Source organism: Poecilia reticulata, chromosome 17, assembly GCF_904066995.2.
Source record: "Poecilia reticulata chromosome 17, P_reticulata-male-v2, whole genome shotgun sequence".
In the NCBI taxonomy this organism is placed as follows: domain Eukaryota; kingdom Metazoa; phylum Chordata; class Actinopteri; order Cyprinodontiformes; family Poeciliidae; genus Poecilia; species Poecilia reticulata.
Window position 1 is genome coordinate 28,058,314 of NC_088846.1, and position 15,349 is coordinate 28,073,662.

Consider the following 15,349-nt stretch of genomic DNA (forward strand, 5'->3'; position numbering starts at 1 on the left):
TCTTAAAAGACATGCCATGGCTGCTAAATCTAACCTTGACAAGAACATTTTTAGTAAATGTGACCTGAAGTTTCTTCAAAGATCTTGTGGCAGAAGTTGCATGTACCTCTCTTGAAATTGTCACAGAATATTGTTGGAAAGTTTCCATAAGGCCACACTTTGAACACTATAGAGTAATTACTACAAGTAATTATCAGGAAACCAATGTTTTAATCTTCAAATAGCTTTCAGGGAACCTCCCAATAAGTTCCCTGAAAGTTGAACTGTGAAAGTTGGAACCAACCAACCGTTAAATTCTGTAATCTGGTATCCAAATGCAGCACACCGAGTTTTTTTTTCTTTACATCGACCTGTGTGTTCTCCATGTTTGTGTCATTAAAGTCTTTCATAATGACATTTGCTAACTTTAAGTAAAATCACCAGTCAAATACTAAAAAGGTTTGTGTTCAAAACAGCAGCACTGACACAAAGAATGCAGTCAGACTGCATCAGCGCCGTGAGTCAATATAGAAACAGATGAGATCCACAGAGGTCAAGAGGTCACCCAACAGAACCAATGAGAGAACTCTATAGTGGTTGTTCATAATGATTTAGTTGGAATCATGTTCAGCTGTTCAAATTCCAAATGTCATATTCTATTAGAATTAAATTAGTTTAACAATGAAAAATAGATCAACTAACATACCACATGCATTAAAGACAGACAATAAGTCTCAATGTGAATCTTATTTATTTACAACCTCATCAAGAAAAATAAAACCTTTCTACTCTGCTTCATATTACTGGATTCTTATTTTATTTTTTCATATAAAACAATTGACAGATCAGGTTACTGAACAGATACTGCCCCCTAGTGATAACCTGGATACGTGTTCACCTATTTTGATACAGACATCATGTTATAGTCCAAGAATAAATGTTATGGGGATGAAATCTACCAAGTTAAGGAGAGAAATTGGTAACGTAAAAAATGATAATCACAGTTGTAAAAAGAAATCCACCTGTATGAAGGCATAAAGATAAATGATAAGCAGTTAAGAGTAAGACAAATTTTTGTTTGGGCAGGAAACTGTAGAAAATATGTATGATAAACCTAATTTTTAAGAAGCAGAAGAATTCAAGCAGACAGAAGCTCACTCTGTAGGAGATGTCTAAGTCAAGGCTGTAAATGACCTTTTGATTCATTTTAAATCTGTGATGCAAGCAACAACATGGTCCATGCAAGACATTTACCCCTTTAAAAAACATGTAAAGCAACATGTTTTAAAAAAAACATGCAATACTTTCCATTCACAGGCTTTCAGCAACACCCATCACTGTGTAATGTGATCACTTGGTTTCAAAAAGGATTCCCAGATGTCGTCTGGATGGATTTTCATCACTCCGGTTGCACGTTGCGTTCATATTATTTAATCTAAGTTTGGCTGGACATCATAGATTACTTCTCCACTTGCTGCTCGTAGAAGAGTGAGCCACTGGGGGACATGCATGTTTGCATTAGACCAGAATGAGAACTGAAGTGGTTTATGGATTGTTGCATTAGCTGTTGCAGCAGAGGAAGTGATAAAATACCTAAAGTGATCTTGCCTTCCTTCTCCAGTTTCGTGAGGTGATGAACCAGGTTGACATTAGCTGCTTGGTGCAGGTTTTCAGGGGTGTCCTGGAGAAAAACAGGCATAAAGGTTAAATGTAATGTTTCTTTGAACACAATGCAGAGCAGGGAATGAAATTGGGACGGTTCAGATAATCTTCACCAACAAGACAGACAAATTCATCAGAAAATATTTCCAACTTTGTAAAATACAGACAGTGTGAACATTAAAAGGAGGATACTGTGTGCCTTTAATAAATAATGCACATTAACTTGAAAGCCTTTGCTGAATTGAGTCTGAAAGTCTGTTTATCAAAGTAAATAATACATACATGGTAGGAATAACACTATGATACCTGTAATGTGTTGAAATATTCAGGGAGGAGTAGGTCATTCTCATTTTAAAGTTTGTAATAAACACAATTGGATCATTTAGATTTTTTTTTGCTTTTAAATATTTTTGTACCAACTGTGGTTCTACAAAACTGTGGTGTTTTTAATAGACAAATCTAACTTAGAAGAGCAGACTATGTGTGTTTATTTCTGGTTAGTGTAGATCCACTCACACCTGTGTGCTTTCAAGTGCTCAAAATAAAAAGCTTCAAAGAGACCGAGCGTTCTTCCTGACCTTATAGACGAGTTTTACAAGCTCCATTGAAGAAAAAGGCTTTCCTGCTCCATCCTGAACAGCTTTCAGGATCTGTTGTTCTCTTTGGTCTCGGTGGGTGATGTAGTGTTTGATCATGGCGCCAGCATCCTGAACCACAGGTCCGTGTCCTGCACAGGAACACCAGGAAACAGCGCTATCTACACCGTCACCACCCAGCAATGTAGTGAAAAACTTTGTGTTCTTGGCTCTCAGCATGTTAGTGTAGACATGTTGCATGTTATTGTTTACATCTGGAGGTTACAGGCATGCACACAGCGCTGGAGGGCAAAAAGACTTTTTCTTCTACTTGCTATCTATAGCCGCACACCCGAGGTTGAACAATTTCGTTAACTAAATGAAACCTGGAGATGTGGGTATTATTAATGTAGTGCAGTGTGCCACAACAAAGGGAAAAAAATCAGAGAAGTTGTTGAAGAACAACTGAAAACCACTCATATTATTTTTTTCCTTGCTCTCTGCGTCGGCTATGCTACACACAGACCCCAAAACTGACCTGCTTCTCTCTCACTTGCTACGTTTTTTATTAAAACTTCTTCCTTGTTATCTATTTGTTGTTAGTTGACAATTAGTAGAAAAGCACTGCGGCCCTTTTTTTCTTTTACATAGCACGCATACATTTAAGATTTAACACGTTATGTTGACAACTTGACAGCTAAAACCAATGCTCGTCATCGTCGGTGAGCAGCTTTTTGCCCTCCAGCAGGGAGATGGGGGGCGGGCTCTAGCATCTGCGACATCACACTGCAACGTGTCCACAGAATAACTTTCTGGGGTAATGTGGACAAACATGTTGCCAAAGCTAATTTTCTACTCACCGGGGTAAATGAGGTCAGCCTGTGTGTCCAGCAGGATCTTCAGAGACTTCATGTAGTCGTAGAGATCCTCGAACACGGCCGTGCCCTCGCCCAGGATGCAGTCTCCGGAGAAGATAGCCTGCTCCTCCTCCAGCAGCAGGGCCATGTGGTCGTCAGTGTGGCCTGGGGTGAAAAGCACTCTGAAATGTGGAAATTTGGCTCAGATATAATAACTGACCTCCCATTCAAACATGTTTCACCTTAGAAGTTGTAACTTATTTTTTAGTTTACTCAATATGCTACTTCCCAGTGGAAGATGTGAACTGACTTGAGAGTGGCTCCTTCAGTCTGGATAACATCTCCGTCTTTTAGGTAAGAATATGACTTGTTGCTTCCAGCCATTTCTGTGACCCGTTTGGCACGTGGGAGTTTGCTGACCCGAACGTCAGATCCTGCAGGATAGAAAAACTGTTAGCAATCATGCAGGAATATGCAATGATTACAAACAGAATCAAACAGCCCAGCCCTGTTTGAGCCCACAGAAACAAACCAAACCGGTTATATCTCTGCAGATGTCTTCCACTCCGCCGGTGTGGTCGTGGTGCCAGTGAGTGACGATGATCTCCTGGATGCTGGTGCTGAACTGTCCCAAAGCATTTTTCAGGTTGCTGATGTATTCAGGAATAGCAGGTTCTCCAGTGTCTATAAGCACACGTCTGAAACCAAAGTCAGAAAGAAATTCAATGTATTTTTGTTTGGTTGAAGTTCAAGGAGCTTAAGTTCAGCAAATAACTGTTAGTGAAAAGTGACATATATAATAATAATACCAGAATGTTACAGGCTAGCTCAAGATATTACGTACATAAAAGAAACAGTTGATGCAAAATGATCTTCAAGGATTGCTTAGAATTTTGCTCCATTCATCCTCCCATCATTTCTGACCAGTTTGCCCACACAATGATGCAGCCGCTGCCGTTTCACTGTGGAGATGCTGGTTAGCCATGATGGTTGGTTTTAGACAGCATTTTGAATGTAGGCAAACAGTTTTCTTTGCATCACTGCTCAATGAAGGTCAGATTTGTGGAGTGCATGATTTGTACTTGTCCTATTTTCTGATCCTCCAGAGCCTAGCATGGACCGCTTGGCTGCTTTTATGAATAACCATTTCCCCAGAAAACGATTTCTGCAGGAATTTTAATGCCCTAGATATGATTTAGGAGTATCGTAGGTGGGTAAAAACCGACGCAATCAACAGAGACTTGCAATTCATAATACACTCGCTCTTACATTTTCTGTATTTTTGAGCAAGTATTGCTTAAATTTAGGATTTTTTTCCTGCTGAATTTGGTTGACAAGGTTTGAAAGTAGCATAAAACACGAACAGTAGTTGTTCCTCAGACTTCATAACGCTTATTTCTAAATAAAACAACGATAAAGGCCCAAAAAACATGAATTGACGTGTTGACAGCAGTCACCTTTGCCCGGTTCCGACCAGGTAGGTGTTGGTTCCCTGGAGAGTCATCGGACCCGGGTTGCAGCCTAAAACCCGAACAACTCTGGCGGACAGCTGCTCTATCCGAGGAATAATGGCGCTCATCGCTACAACGCTTTCTCTACAGCAAAAACAACATTAAAGAGGTAAAAGTTCAAAACAGAAACCTTAAAGCGTCGCAAAACAGGAAACGCGCGTGTTTACTTCCGGCGAATGTGCCCACTTCAAAATAAAAGGTTTGGTTTGAATATATTTCTAAAACAATGTTGTTTTTTAACAATGAAAAATAAATATTACTAAAATAATAAGTTACGATTTACAATTAAATTTGATTTTTATGAAGAAAAGTATATGCTCAAACATAAAAAAAAAAAAAAAAAAAAAATTATATATATATATATATATATATATATATATATATATATATATATATATATATATATATATATATATATATATATATATATATATATATATATATATATATAAGTGAAAATGGAAATATGAAGTTAGCAAGGTCCGCTTTGTTTGGGGCTTTACGTGTCCAAATATGAAAGGTTTGAATTGTATTTTTAAAGTTATCCTTTTTTTTTTAATCTTTCTTTAAAAATTTTATGCTTCCAATATTATCTATTTTGCATGAACAATTATTATCTATTTTATTTTGGAACTTTGTGCTCTAAAAGCAAGCCTAATTTTAAGATGTAAAATGATTTAAACTCACTGATCTAATCGTTTGTCCTCAATTTCTTGTTATGGCATTTTTATTAAACCACTTTTTAAAAAGTTAGGTTATGTTCAACTGTGGAACTTCCGGTCCTCGCTGCTGCTGTACTAACTATATACCTGTTGAGTCGTTTTTTAATACTAATTGACAATTATAAAAATCTCGTTCTGCATTGTGCAATTGTTATTTCCGTTTGGGATTTTTTTTTCCTTCAGTGATTTTTGCATGATTATGTTTTTACAGACAGCTGTTCATGGCCGGAGACGTGAAGGCTTTACATTCAGTACAGCAAAAAACGCACTAGGTGGAGCCATTGGTCAGTTTATACAATTTGTTTGCCTCTCTGTAGATTGTTTTGGTGTGATAAAGATGTTTTTTAATGACACATCAGTTTAAAGCAGACGTTTTGTAACTGTCGCACATTTACACACTACACGACATAAATAGACCCTGAATGAGTTTAACAACGAAAATGTTTCCATTTAGACAGATATTGGAATTTGGGCTTGCTGAACTTTCGTTCAGCTTCACCTCAGAGACAGTTAATAATCACCCACTGATCTGCTGGATGTTTCTCCTCTCCACACCCTGTGGTAGGCTGCTGCCACGTCTCTGCTCCTGTTCAATCTACAATTGGTGAATGATTAACAGTCCTGGGTTTTAGTCTGTAGAACATAAACACTGAAAAATGTGTTTTTTATCAGTTAGCAACTCTTAAAGGGGTTGGAAGAGAGGTTTAGTCTCTGGAAATATGCTAAAAGCAAAAGCTTATGCATGAGCAATTAAATATTTCTGCTGATGTTGGTGAATCATATCAGTGTGTTTGAATGCAAACTCTGTAAAACACTGTGATATTCATCTTGAGTGACAGGGCTTCATTTTTATGTTTGCAAACAAAAAATCCAGAACTCCTGCAGTGGAGGACTGAAATAAAATACTGAGGATATTCAACCAGTGAGAAATATTTAGCATCCTCCCACCATGAAGCTCTATGTTTAGTTCAGGTCCCGTCCAAAAAGCACTGCCTCCCTCGCAGGGCTGATTTCAAGACAGATATCTGACCAGATTGTCTGATTTAGTTCTGTTTCCTGCAGTGAAAATGCAGAGGCAGAAAAATCTGAGCAGAAAATTACTCTGGTTCCTCAACAGGTTTTTGCAGTTGAAACAGACCTAAAGTCATTTTTTGATTCTGCATTCTATGCTTTGTCTGTAGATATTGTATAAACATTGATATATAAAGGTACAAAACAGCAAAGGAGTTAAAGTACAAGAGCCTTCCCCCATCATTTTAGCTCTGCCATGCTTTAGAAAGGAAGCTCGTTTGAAATAGAACCTTTTGGTTGTAATGTTCAGGTTTTTCTTCGCCACAGCAGACAGGAGCAGGACCTGCGTAAAAGCAAATGAAACTCCTCTCCATTTGTCAGTGTTGTGTTTTACTCTGCCATCACTTTTTCGTTTTAAAAAAAAAGACACTACAGTAGTTTAACTCTTCTGCTTGAGGCAAAGTCTGGCCTCCTGCGTGGAAGGAGCAGTTCACCTTTTCTGGGAAAGAAACAGCCTTAGACCTCAGGTCTGCACATATTCTACAAGAAGAACAGGGAAATTTGTCCTTTTATTTGAGTTTCTCTGGCCAGCACATTTTATACCTTACAAGAAACCCAAGAGCCAAACTCCTGGGAAGTCATCACAGAGCCCTTCATACTGCTGCATGAATCAGAGTACTAACCTCGCCCACTTCAAATCTCTGACTAATGGCGCAGTGGTTGTCAGAGCCCACAGCAGAGAAAAGTTCAGCCAGGATGATGTGTCAAGAACAAACTGCAAGAACAGAATGGTGTCATTTTTTCTTGCCACCCTGTGAGAGGGAACATATTTCTCTCATCTGGTGGAGAATGTATAAACCTGTGGAGGAACTGACACGCTCAACACGCTGTAGGTCATAACTTGAGGAAACCTCAGAACTACATCACCAAAAAAGGGAACAAAGACAGTCACTCAAAGGTTCCCACTTATCCTCACCTGTGCCTCGACATCCTGCACATAACCACCACCAAAATGATCCAGGAGAAGTGGCCCTAATGGACTCTGCACTGCTTTGAATGTCTTTGACTAACATGCAAGATTGTCCACCAGATGCTTTCAAAGAAAATAATGGAACTGCTGAGGCTTTTATTCTGCAGAATTGAGAGAACTCATCCAGTGCTCACCATTTAGATACATACAAACTAATTTGGGTAGTTAGAAACCCTCCTAAGCATTACTGACTGCTCTTTAGTTTAATTATCTACCATATTATATGTGGGAGTCATAAGATGCTATGATTACACTCCTGCGGTGAGCAGACTTCCTCCTGGGTGCTCACGGTATTGAGGAAATCATGTTGTTCTAATGTGCTAACTGCTTTGAACATCATCCAATGATCCCTGAGTGAGAGCAGATAATGAACAGCAGATCCTGCTCTATCTGCTGGACTGCTGCTAGTCAGAGCAACAGCAGCCCTTCGGAGAGCTTTGGGAGTGTTGCACTGCACTGTTCAGTTTAAATACGTGGTTTTGTGAGATCGGCGTTAGAATGGCAGATGCAGCCACAGTGAAATCCCCTCTGCCATCTTCCCCTGTCTGTTCACGCCTTCAGAGGTTCAGCCAATAAAGGCAATTAGGACAGAAGCCTGTGCAGCACCAGAAGACTTCTGCAAAAGCAAAGGAAGAAGGGGGGCAGTGTGGACATTGATTTGTGTAATTCTTAAGTTTATTCTGCAGAGCAGTCTGCTGGAAGCTGGGATGCTGAAACCTCTTCACAGCTGGAGCCGTCATGGGAGGCATTAGTGCACAAGGTAATCAAACAACACGTCTTCAGCTGGTAACTCCAGCTGCATTTCCTGTGTGCAAATCTTTGTTGATATTCTGCCCATAAATATAAAAAACACAAATTTGTATTAAGATCAGAAATTGAATTAAAATCGCATGTGAATAAGTTTGTTAAGGCAATAAAAATCATCTTGCGTGTCTGTAAGAATATCCTGCTGATTATTGATGAGCAAATATCTGAATCAGATGTGATGAAGCAGGAAAATGTCATAAAGTTGAACTGACAGAGGAGCTGTTCTTAAAAATCAGTTCTGTTAAAGTCAAAAGTTCAAGACCTTCTGCACGGACTGTTTGTTTCGTTTAAACTTCGCTGCTGATCTGCTTTGTGACAATCTGATCACTCTCAATCTGATTGCATAACGGAACATTTTTGGTACTCCTGTTCTTCCATACTTAGTTGTTTTGTTCTTGTTTGTGTTTATCTTGAGTCAATCAAGACAGTTTTTTAAGTTCAGAATCTTTTAAAAAGTTCTGACCCCAAATATTGGTGACACTATATAACACACAGGTTACTTTCATCAACTACAAAAGTCACTGGAGACATTTAAGCAACATAATGCCATTAAATGGTCTTAGCTGTTTAAAATATCTGGATGTTTTAGGCTGATCTGTTTTAAATGCTAACGTATTTTTTGTTGTTCAGTTTGATTTTTAAGTATCATTGTATTAGAGAACTCAAACAACTCAAGTGTAAGTTGCAGGAAATAAAACACATGAAACACTTTTTTACTTTGCTTTCAATTGACTGCAAGAAACAAATTATTTGCAAATAATGGGACTAAAACTTTAACAGGTGTATAAATTCAAGAAAAACCTAAACCCCTGACCTTAAAGCATTTGTGTTTATTGATTAACTCTGATATAGTGGTGTGATATAGTCGATCCAGCCTGTAAAGCTTTAAATGAGGTTAGAAAAAATGGAAAACTTGTCTTTGCTTCTCTTCTTTAAACCTATCATTAGCTACACAATTGCTTTCTGGTGTGTGTTAATTGTCTGCCAGAGATAGAAACTTGTGGATTGCCTTTCATTTCCTGCAGCTCCTCCATATGATCCAGGATGAAACTCCATCACCCACAATTGTTGTTTTCTGTCCAGGTGTTAAAAGTGCTGTGAGACATATTGTTCAAACATCCATGCAAATTGAGTTAATTGTATTTGATTTGATGGGAGCTGCTGGGTAAATTAGGTAGTGTTATATGCTGGCTTTTAACTCCTAGTTGCTTTTTAAATGTAAGCATATAATTGATTTGCGCTCCCTGTAATTTCCTGTTTAAGTTAGCAGTGCATCCCTTCCCATTACTGCTCCCATAATACAGAATTTACTCAAACTGCCAATAGAATTACGAGACACTCTTCATTGAAGTTGCCACCTAGTTTATAAGCAGAAACACAATGGATGATCTTTTCCAACAGGCTTTACATTATGTTGAAGCCATTAGAGCCTCTCTAGAGTGCATGACCAGTAATCCTACATGCATTACAGCACCAGATCAATGCAATCAAATGAAGCTATAAAGTGGGTCGAGCTGCAGCTGTAAAAACCTTATGGAGGGGAGAATCCACACATCCTCCTTAGTGCCTCATGTGATATTTGCCTTCAATAAATTGTGGCCCATAAAGAGCGGCGTAACAGCAGGGGGCATTCAGCCCTGTGTAATATTTACAGGTAGAATAAGTGGAGGAGAAAGCAGAGAGACAGTATTTCCCTAAATGAAATAGATCCTGGCATCTGGGAATCCAGTGCCCCTTCCCTCTCTTGCTCCCCCCCCACACCACCCAGCTCTTTGTAATTACACGACATAATGGTGGTGCAGTCGGCCCATAATCTCCCATTATAATCAGTTTCGGCTGCCTCCACTCGCTCTCCACCATGGCTTCTAATTCAATATAAATGTAAATGACTGGAGGGCGGGAGAAGGGGCTCGGGAAGAGTATAGAGTGTGAAAGTGGGAGTCTAATTTCTCAGCAAACCTGCATCCCTGCTTCTGAGCGTCTGGGTTGGTAGCTGTGCTATGACCTCACCCTGCCAGAGGAGGGCTGCAAAGTCCAAACATTACAGACATGTCCAACGATCTGGAGGAGTGCACCATTCCTGGTCAAAACAACCAATCAGAGCAAGGAGGAGTGTTCTAGTGCTGTCAATCAAACTCGTCTACATGCTGCTCAATGTGCTGAATGTGATCGGTGGCCATGCTAACTAGTTTTAGCATTTTTGGCAGGCTCTGCAAACTGTAAGGGAGAGAGTGTGAGCAGCACATACACAAGCTTGATTGCCAGCGCTAAGACCCCGCCCCCTCCCACCAGCTCTGATTGCTTGTTTCTGGTGTATTCCTGCAGTTAGTTCTGGGAGCACTGGGAAAAGGCAGAGGAGAGCTTTTTAATTTTTTTTCACATTCTGTCTCATACATAGCAAATACGTAAAACACTTTTTTTAATGAAGGTTTTTGAACATTTTCACCAAATGAACACAATCATTCTCTTCTTCCTTGGCTCGTCTGAGAAAAAATGAAATGGATATTACAATGTTCCATCATTAAAAATGGAAAAAAACAACATTGTTTATTTTTGATGTGATTCTTCAATTCTGAGAAACTGAATTTGTCATTTTTTTATCTGAATCTTAGGAACATGATGTCATCATAGCGTGAACACAAACATGAAACACTAATATGTCTTGTGCTTGACGTTTTCCTGTCGCCCAATAAATGGACTGTCCTGTGTGACGCCAATATCTCCATTGTAACCGTACCCTGGTACTGATCTGGACCCTAACGACCCGCGACTTCAGGGTCCAGAACAGGTCGGCTGTATGACCTGCTTTTGCAATGGAAACAAACAAAATAGCACACTGGACCGCAATGTGATTCTTCAATTCTGAGAAACTGAATTTGTCATTTTTTTATCTGAATCTTAGGAACATGATGTCATCATAGTGCGACCACAAATGTTGACCCGCTCTGAGGAAACAAGTAACTAGACACCTTTAGTCTCGGGACCGGGGAGTTTCTGCTTTGGATATTGACTCTGATGCTTTCCGCCAAGCTGTGGCTTTCATGAAAAGCCAAGGTCTTGAAGCAAGTCAGCATTAAGCTGTCTGACTTCGGCTCTTAGTAGTGGATTCATGAGGAGTGATGGACCTGAAGTATTCCTTTCTGAACGGTCAGAACGAGCTGCTTGTTCTGAAGTTCCAGCTTCAGGTCAACATCTCAGGACTTCAGGTCTGTTCTGCATGACTGCACCTGTCTTACCAATGTGCCTGCTTTTAACTCTTTGTTGAGATGGTGGAAGTCTAAGATAGATGGTTGATAGATGCTGATGTCAGCAAAAGAAAGAATCCACATCCTGTCCAGGGAGCTTGTGGAAAGTCCAAACTCACGACGTGCTGCCACCCTGAAGCAAATCTTCATTTATCTTGACGTTAACTGCTGGATCATCTGCAAAAATGAATTCCCTCAGCAACTTTAGTGGAACAGCAGACTCTGCCTGTAGTCTGGAAATACTGAAGAACGTGAAAAGCTTAGTTTTAATTCCTGACATTTGTATCTTTGCTCTCTGGCTGACTGCCCACAACAGCAATTAAAATGAAAGTGGTGCCACAGCAACAAGGAACTATGAGCTTAGATTTGTTTCAGTCAACTTGCATGTTTCCAGTTTAATGCTTTCGGACGCATCTACAGACATGTTCACAGACAGCAGCGTATTTCTGGAGTGTTTATGCACTGTGACTCAGACCGCTTGACTTAATGTCATCCAATCATCTTCTGGGTGACTAATCCTAATGTCAAACAGTGAGAAAGGTCTAGTAACATCTTTACTTAAGGTTCATTTGTGAATAAAAACAAACAAAACACGATGAAATGTGTATCTAAAAATAGGGATTTTAATTGCAGAACTAAATTGAATTAAATTTTAATCTTGGATCAACATGATGTAAAGTTTGAAATGGCTGCAGCCAAAGAGAGCAATAACTTACAGCTAAGCAAGAAAAAAATGCCTATAAGGAACGTCACTTAGCACTTTTTTAATCTTCATCTTTAATTTATATATCATTTTGGAATAAAGGCCTTCGTCTGTCAGAAGATGATATCGAGTTAATATGAAATTCATCTAATATGGAAGACCACTCCGAACACTGCACACACCTTCCATACCTGCAGATTCTCATCTCGGCTTCAGTGAGGAATCAGGCAATATGTTACAAAACTGTACTGCAGTTCATAATTCAAAATGCTTTGTAATTAACTTTCTCCTCCACGACCAAATTAAAAAAGTAGTTGTGCTAAGCAAGGAGATGGAGAGAGAAGCAGGGAAACATCGATTCAGAGGACGAGAAGGAGGAGGAAGCAGAGCAGGAGTCATGAATGCAGAGCTGCGATTAGGTTTCACTAAATTAACTTAAGGTTAACTTTGACAGAGTGCAACACAGGCAAATGGTGCTAAGATTAAGTGTGTGAACTTGTACAGTTCATTTAGATTTTAAAGACCTTTGAAGCTTCAACCTTTAGGTTGCATATATGGGCCTGTTTGCAGTTTATCTGGACGATTAAGTCAAACTTTGTTTCATGTTTGAGTTGGACGCTGGTGTTTCAGCCTCTCCCACTTTCTGATCAGTTCTTGCTGTTATGCATTCTGGTGAAAAAGACAATGTTACAGTAAAGCCAGCCACTGGTTGAACAACTTTAGGCTGGGGTGGGAGTGAAATAACTTGCAGGTTTCCAGCAATAACACTGATGCAATTCTGACAGAGACTCAGACGCTTGTTAAGGACAGTGGAGTCGCCGTCTGACACTGTCTGAAATGAAAACTCCCCAACTAGGAAGAAACTGTCAGCCCACAGTAGGAAGCTTCAGATTAATCTGAGAGGTGATGGAGGAGTCTGGAGCAGAGCGAGAGGAGGAAGGAGGACGGATGAGTGAAAGACAGTCTACCTCTCAGTCACAATCAGGTCAAATCTCCATAACAAACATCCGCTAAGAAAGTTTTGTTTGGACTTTACTTCAGGAGAAAGTTTCACTGTTTAGTGGATTCAGGCAGAAAGGAAAAGGAAGCAGCAGCAGGTGCAATCCTGGATTCCCTTTGAATATTATATTTAAACTACTTCAGAATAAGAGACCCCATTTTATGTGGTAAAACTAAAACAAGAGCAAAAGTTAAGATTTTACAAGATTTGCAAATAGTTCAAAATGCAAGGATTTGTTGGCGGCATAAAAAGTTATAATAAAAATATCACAATGTCCAGCATATCAACTTTTCCAACTTTAATTCATTCAGATATCTACGGTCTGTGATCTCCAGTTAAATAAAAAAAACACTTGAAGCCGCATTAATGTGAGTCTCTCTAAATAAGTAATTAAATAAAGATTCCAGCTGACATGACCTGCAATCAGCCAGAGTCACTTTTGGACTTCAGCATGTTTAATATTTCAACCTTTTCTCTCACCTGGTTGAGATGCATCTGAATTGCAAATCGGCCTGATTACTGATGGCTGCTGAGCCTTTTCAGAGAGATCAGCTGATCTGCTGAGGGACGTTTCAGGGGAGAGAGGAGAAATGGCACAAATCACAGAGCAATGAAAGCCTGAATGAGCCAGAATAACAGCACTGAAGGAATAATCCCAGTAAGAGAAGGAACTGAATGGTTCTGTCATCGATGAATCACTTTATTTGTGTACAACAATCTTGAATTTATCAGCATTATCCACATCCACTCCCCAATCTTTGAAACAAAAATGAGCGCACAGGCGTGCTTTCCTCAGATGTTGAGTATAAAATCAATGTGACAAGCTGGACCAGGAACGCTGGAGAACCACCACTGACTCCAAGGCATCACTGGGAACGCTGGTATTCACTGGCTGGAGGGAACGACCGGCTGCGACAGCTAAAATACACAAATACTTCAGACCCGCAGAAAAAACGCTTCAAACCATCTATTCTAATAGGTTGAAGCTGCTTAAAGGTTGTTTTTTTTTTACATTAATTCTCTATCTAGGCAGCTTTTGTTAATGAGATTAAATGAGGTATCATTTTACAGCATACTGTACAGACTGATGCATGAACAGGACATTTTATTGGGGTCCATTCACAGGAACCACTTCGTCCTGTAATCTTCTGGTTATTTTTTCCCCGTGCTGAGAAATGAAGCTCCAAACTGCAACACACGTTTCCAGACAGCGTTTAATCACTTGCTTTATTGGTGCTCTGTGTTAAACAGGGAATATGATATGGGAGTGTTAGTGATTGGTGAAACTTGTGTGCGCGTGTGTGTGTGTGTGTGTGTGTGTGTGTGTGTGTGTGTGTGTGTGCGTGTGTGTGTGTGTGTGTGTGTGTGTGTGTGTGTGTGTGTGTGTGTGTGTGTGTGTGTGTGTGTGTGTGTGTGTGCGTGTGTGTGCGTGTGTGAAAGCTGTGGGCGTCCCAATCATCCCGTGTTGGATGTGTGTGTTTCGGGACTTGCACTGATTGAGACCCCTGACAGCTTTTGACACCATGATTTCCTGTTTGTGTTTGTACTTTTCCTGTGTTGTGAGCCCAGCAGAGCCCAGCAGAGCCGTGTGAAGCAGCACACCCACTCTACTCTTGTTGCAGCACCGAGGCTCGTGATTGGGCGCCTCGAATTTGATTCACATTGCCCTTATTGGCCAGTACACAAAGAGGGGGCAGTTTGTTGCAGTTGCTAAGATCCTGTTGCTAGGTTCTGGCTGTTGCTAGGAGACTTGTGATGCATTATGGATGGATGGCTGCTTCCCTCATGGAGGAGCGATTCTGAGCCCCCATCGTTGTCCCTTTTTCACTCTGTCATTATTTTTCCTCTTCCTGCGTTTCCATCTTTCTGTTTTCGTTTTTTTCTCAAACACAACATTCAAATGAGGCTGATCTGCACATAGTCGCAGTTTCATGGCTCTAGGCAATGTTTTTAAAAACAGGAGCCGTTTCGGTATGTAGACACATTCACAGCGGCTCCTCCTGTACATTGATATTCTGTTTAAAAGGAAGTTTCTTCCTCTCCTCGTTAAGGAGACAGCCCAGCAGCTCAGCCTGCGTCTCCTCGTCTCACACTGGCCTGTTGTAAATTCCTCCTAAATTAAGGATGTTTGGCTCCAGACGTCTGCAGCCTCTCCTGCATGCTTTAGCCAGCTTTGCACCGAGGGGGGAAAAGCAATGCGTGACCCTGGTTCTGACTTGAAAAACAACACATTTTCAGTCTCTCAGA

The 15,349-nt window shown here is 40.1% G+C and overlaps 1 protein-coding gene and 1 long non-coding RNA gene across 2 annotated transcripts in view; one reads left to right on the forward strand and one right to left on the reverse strand.

The window, feature by feature from the left end:
* Nucleotides 1–15,349, forward strand: part of LOC145547900 (uncharacterized) — a 90,439-nt gene that overhangs the window by 66,062 nt on the left and 9,028 nt on the right. The gene's annotated exons all lie outside the window — the stretch shown is intronic.
* On the reverse strand, nt 714–4,763 carry lactb2 (lactamase, beta 2). Its single transcript, XM_008434650.3, has 7 exons — nt 4,531–4,763; nt 3,611–3,771; nt 3,384–3,507; nt 3,077–3,255; nt 2,220–2,368; nt 1,573–1,660; nt 714–1,475 (listed from the first exon to the last, which is right to left on the reverse strand). The coding sequence occupies exons 1-7, from the start codon at nt 4,650–4,652 to the stop codon at nt 1,432–1,434; spliced, it is 867 nt and encodes a 288-aa protein (XP_008432872.1). The 5' UTR covers nt 4,653–4,763; the 3' UTR covers nt 714–1,431.

Coding starts and splice junctions, on each gene's coding strand:
- lactb2 (XM_008434650.3), bottom strand. CDS start 4,652: ATGAGCGCCATTATTCCTCGGATAGAGCAGCTGTCCGCCAGAGTTGTT. Junction 3,508..3,610: donor CATCTGCAGAGATATAACCG/GTTTGGTTTGTT, acceptor TCTATCCTGCAG/GATCTGACGTTCGGGTCAGC. Junction 3,256..3,383: donor ACTGAAGGAGCCACTCTCAA/GTCAGTTCACAT, acceptor TCCACATTTCAG/AGTGCTTTTCACCCCAGGCC.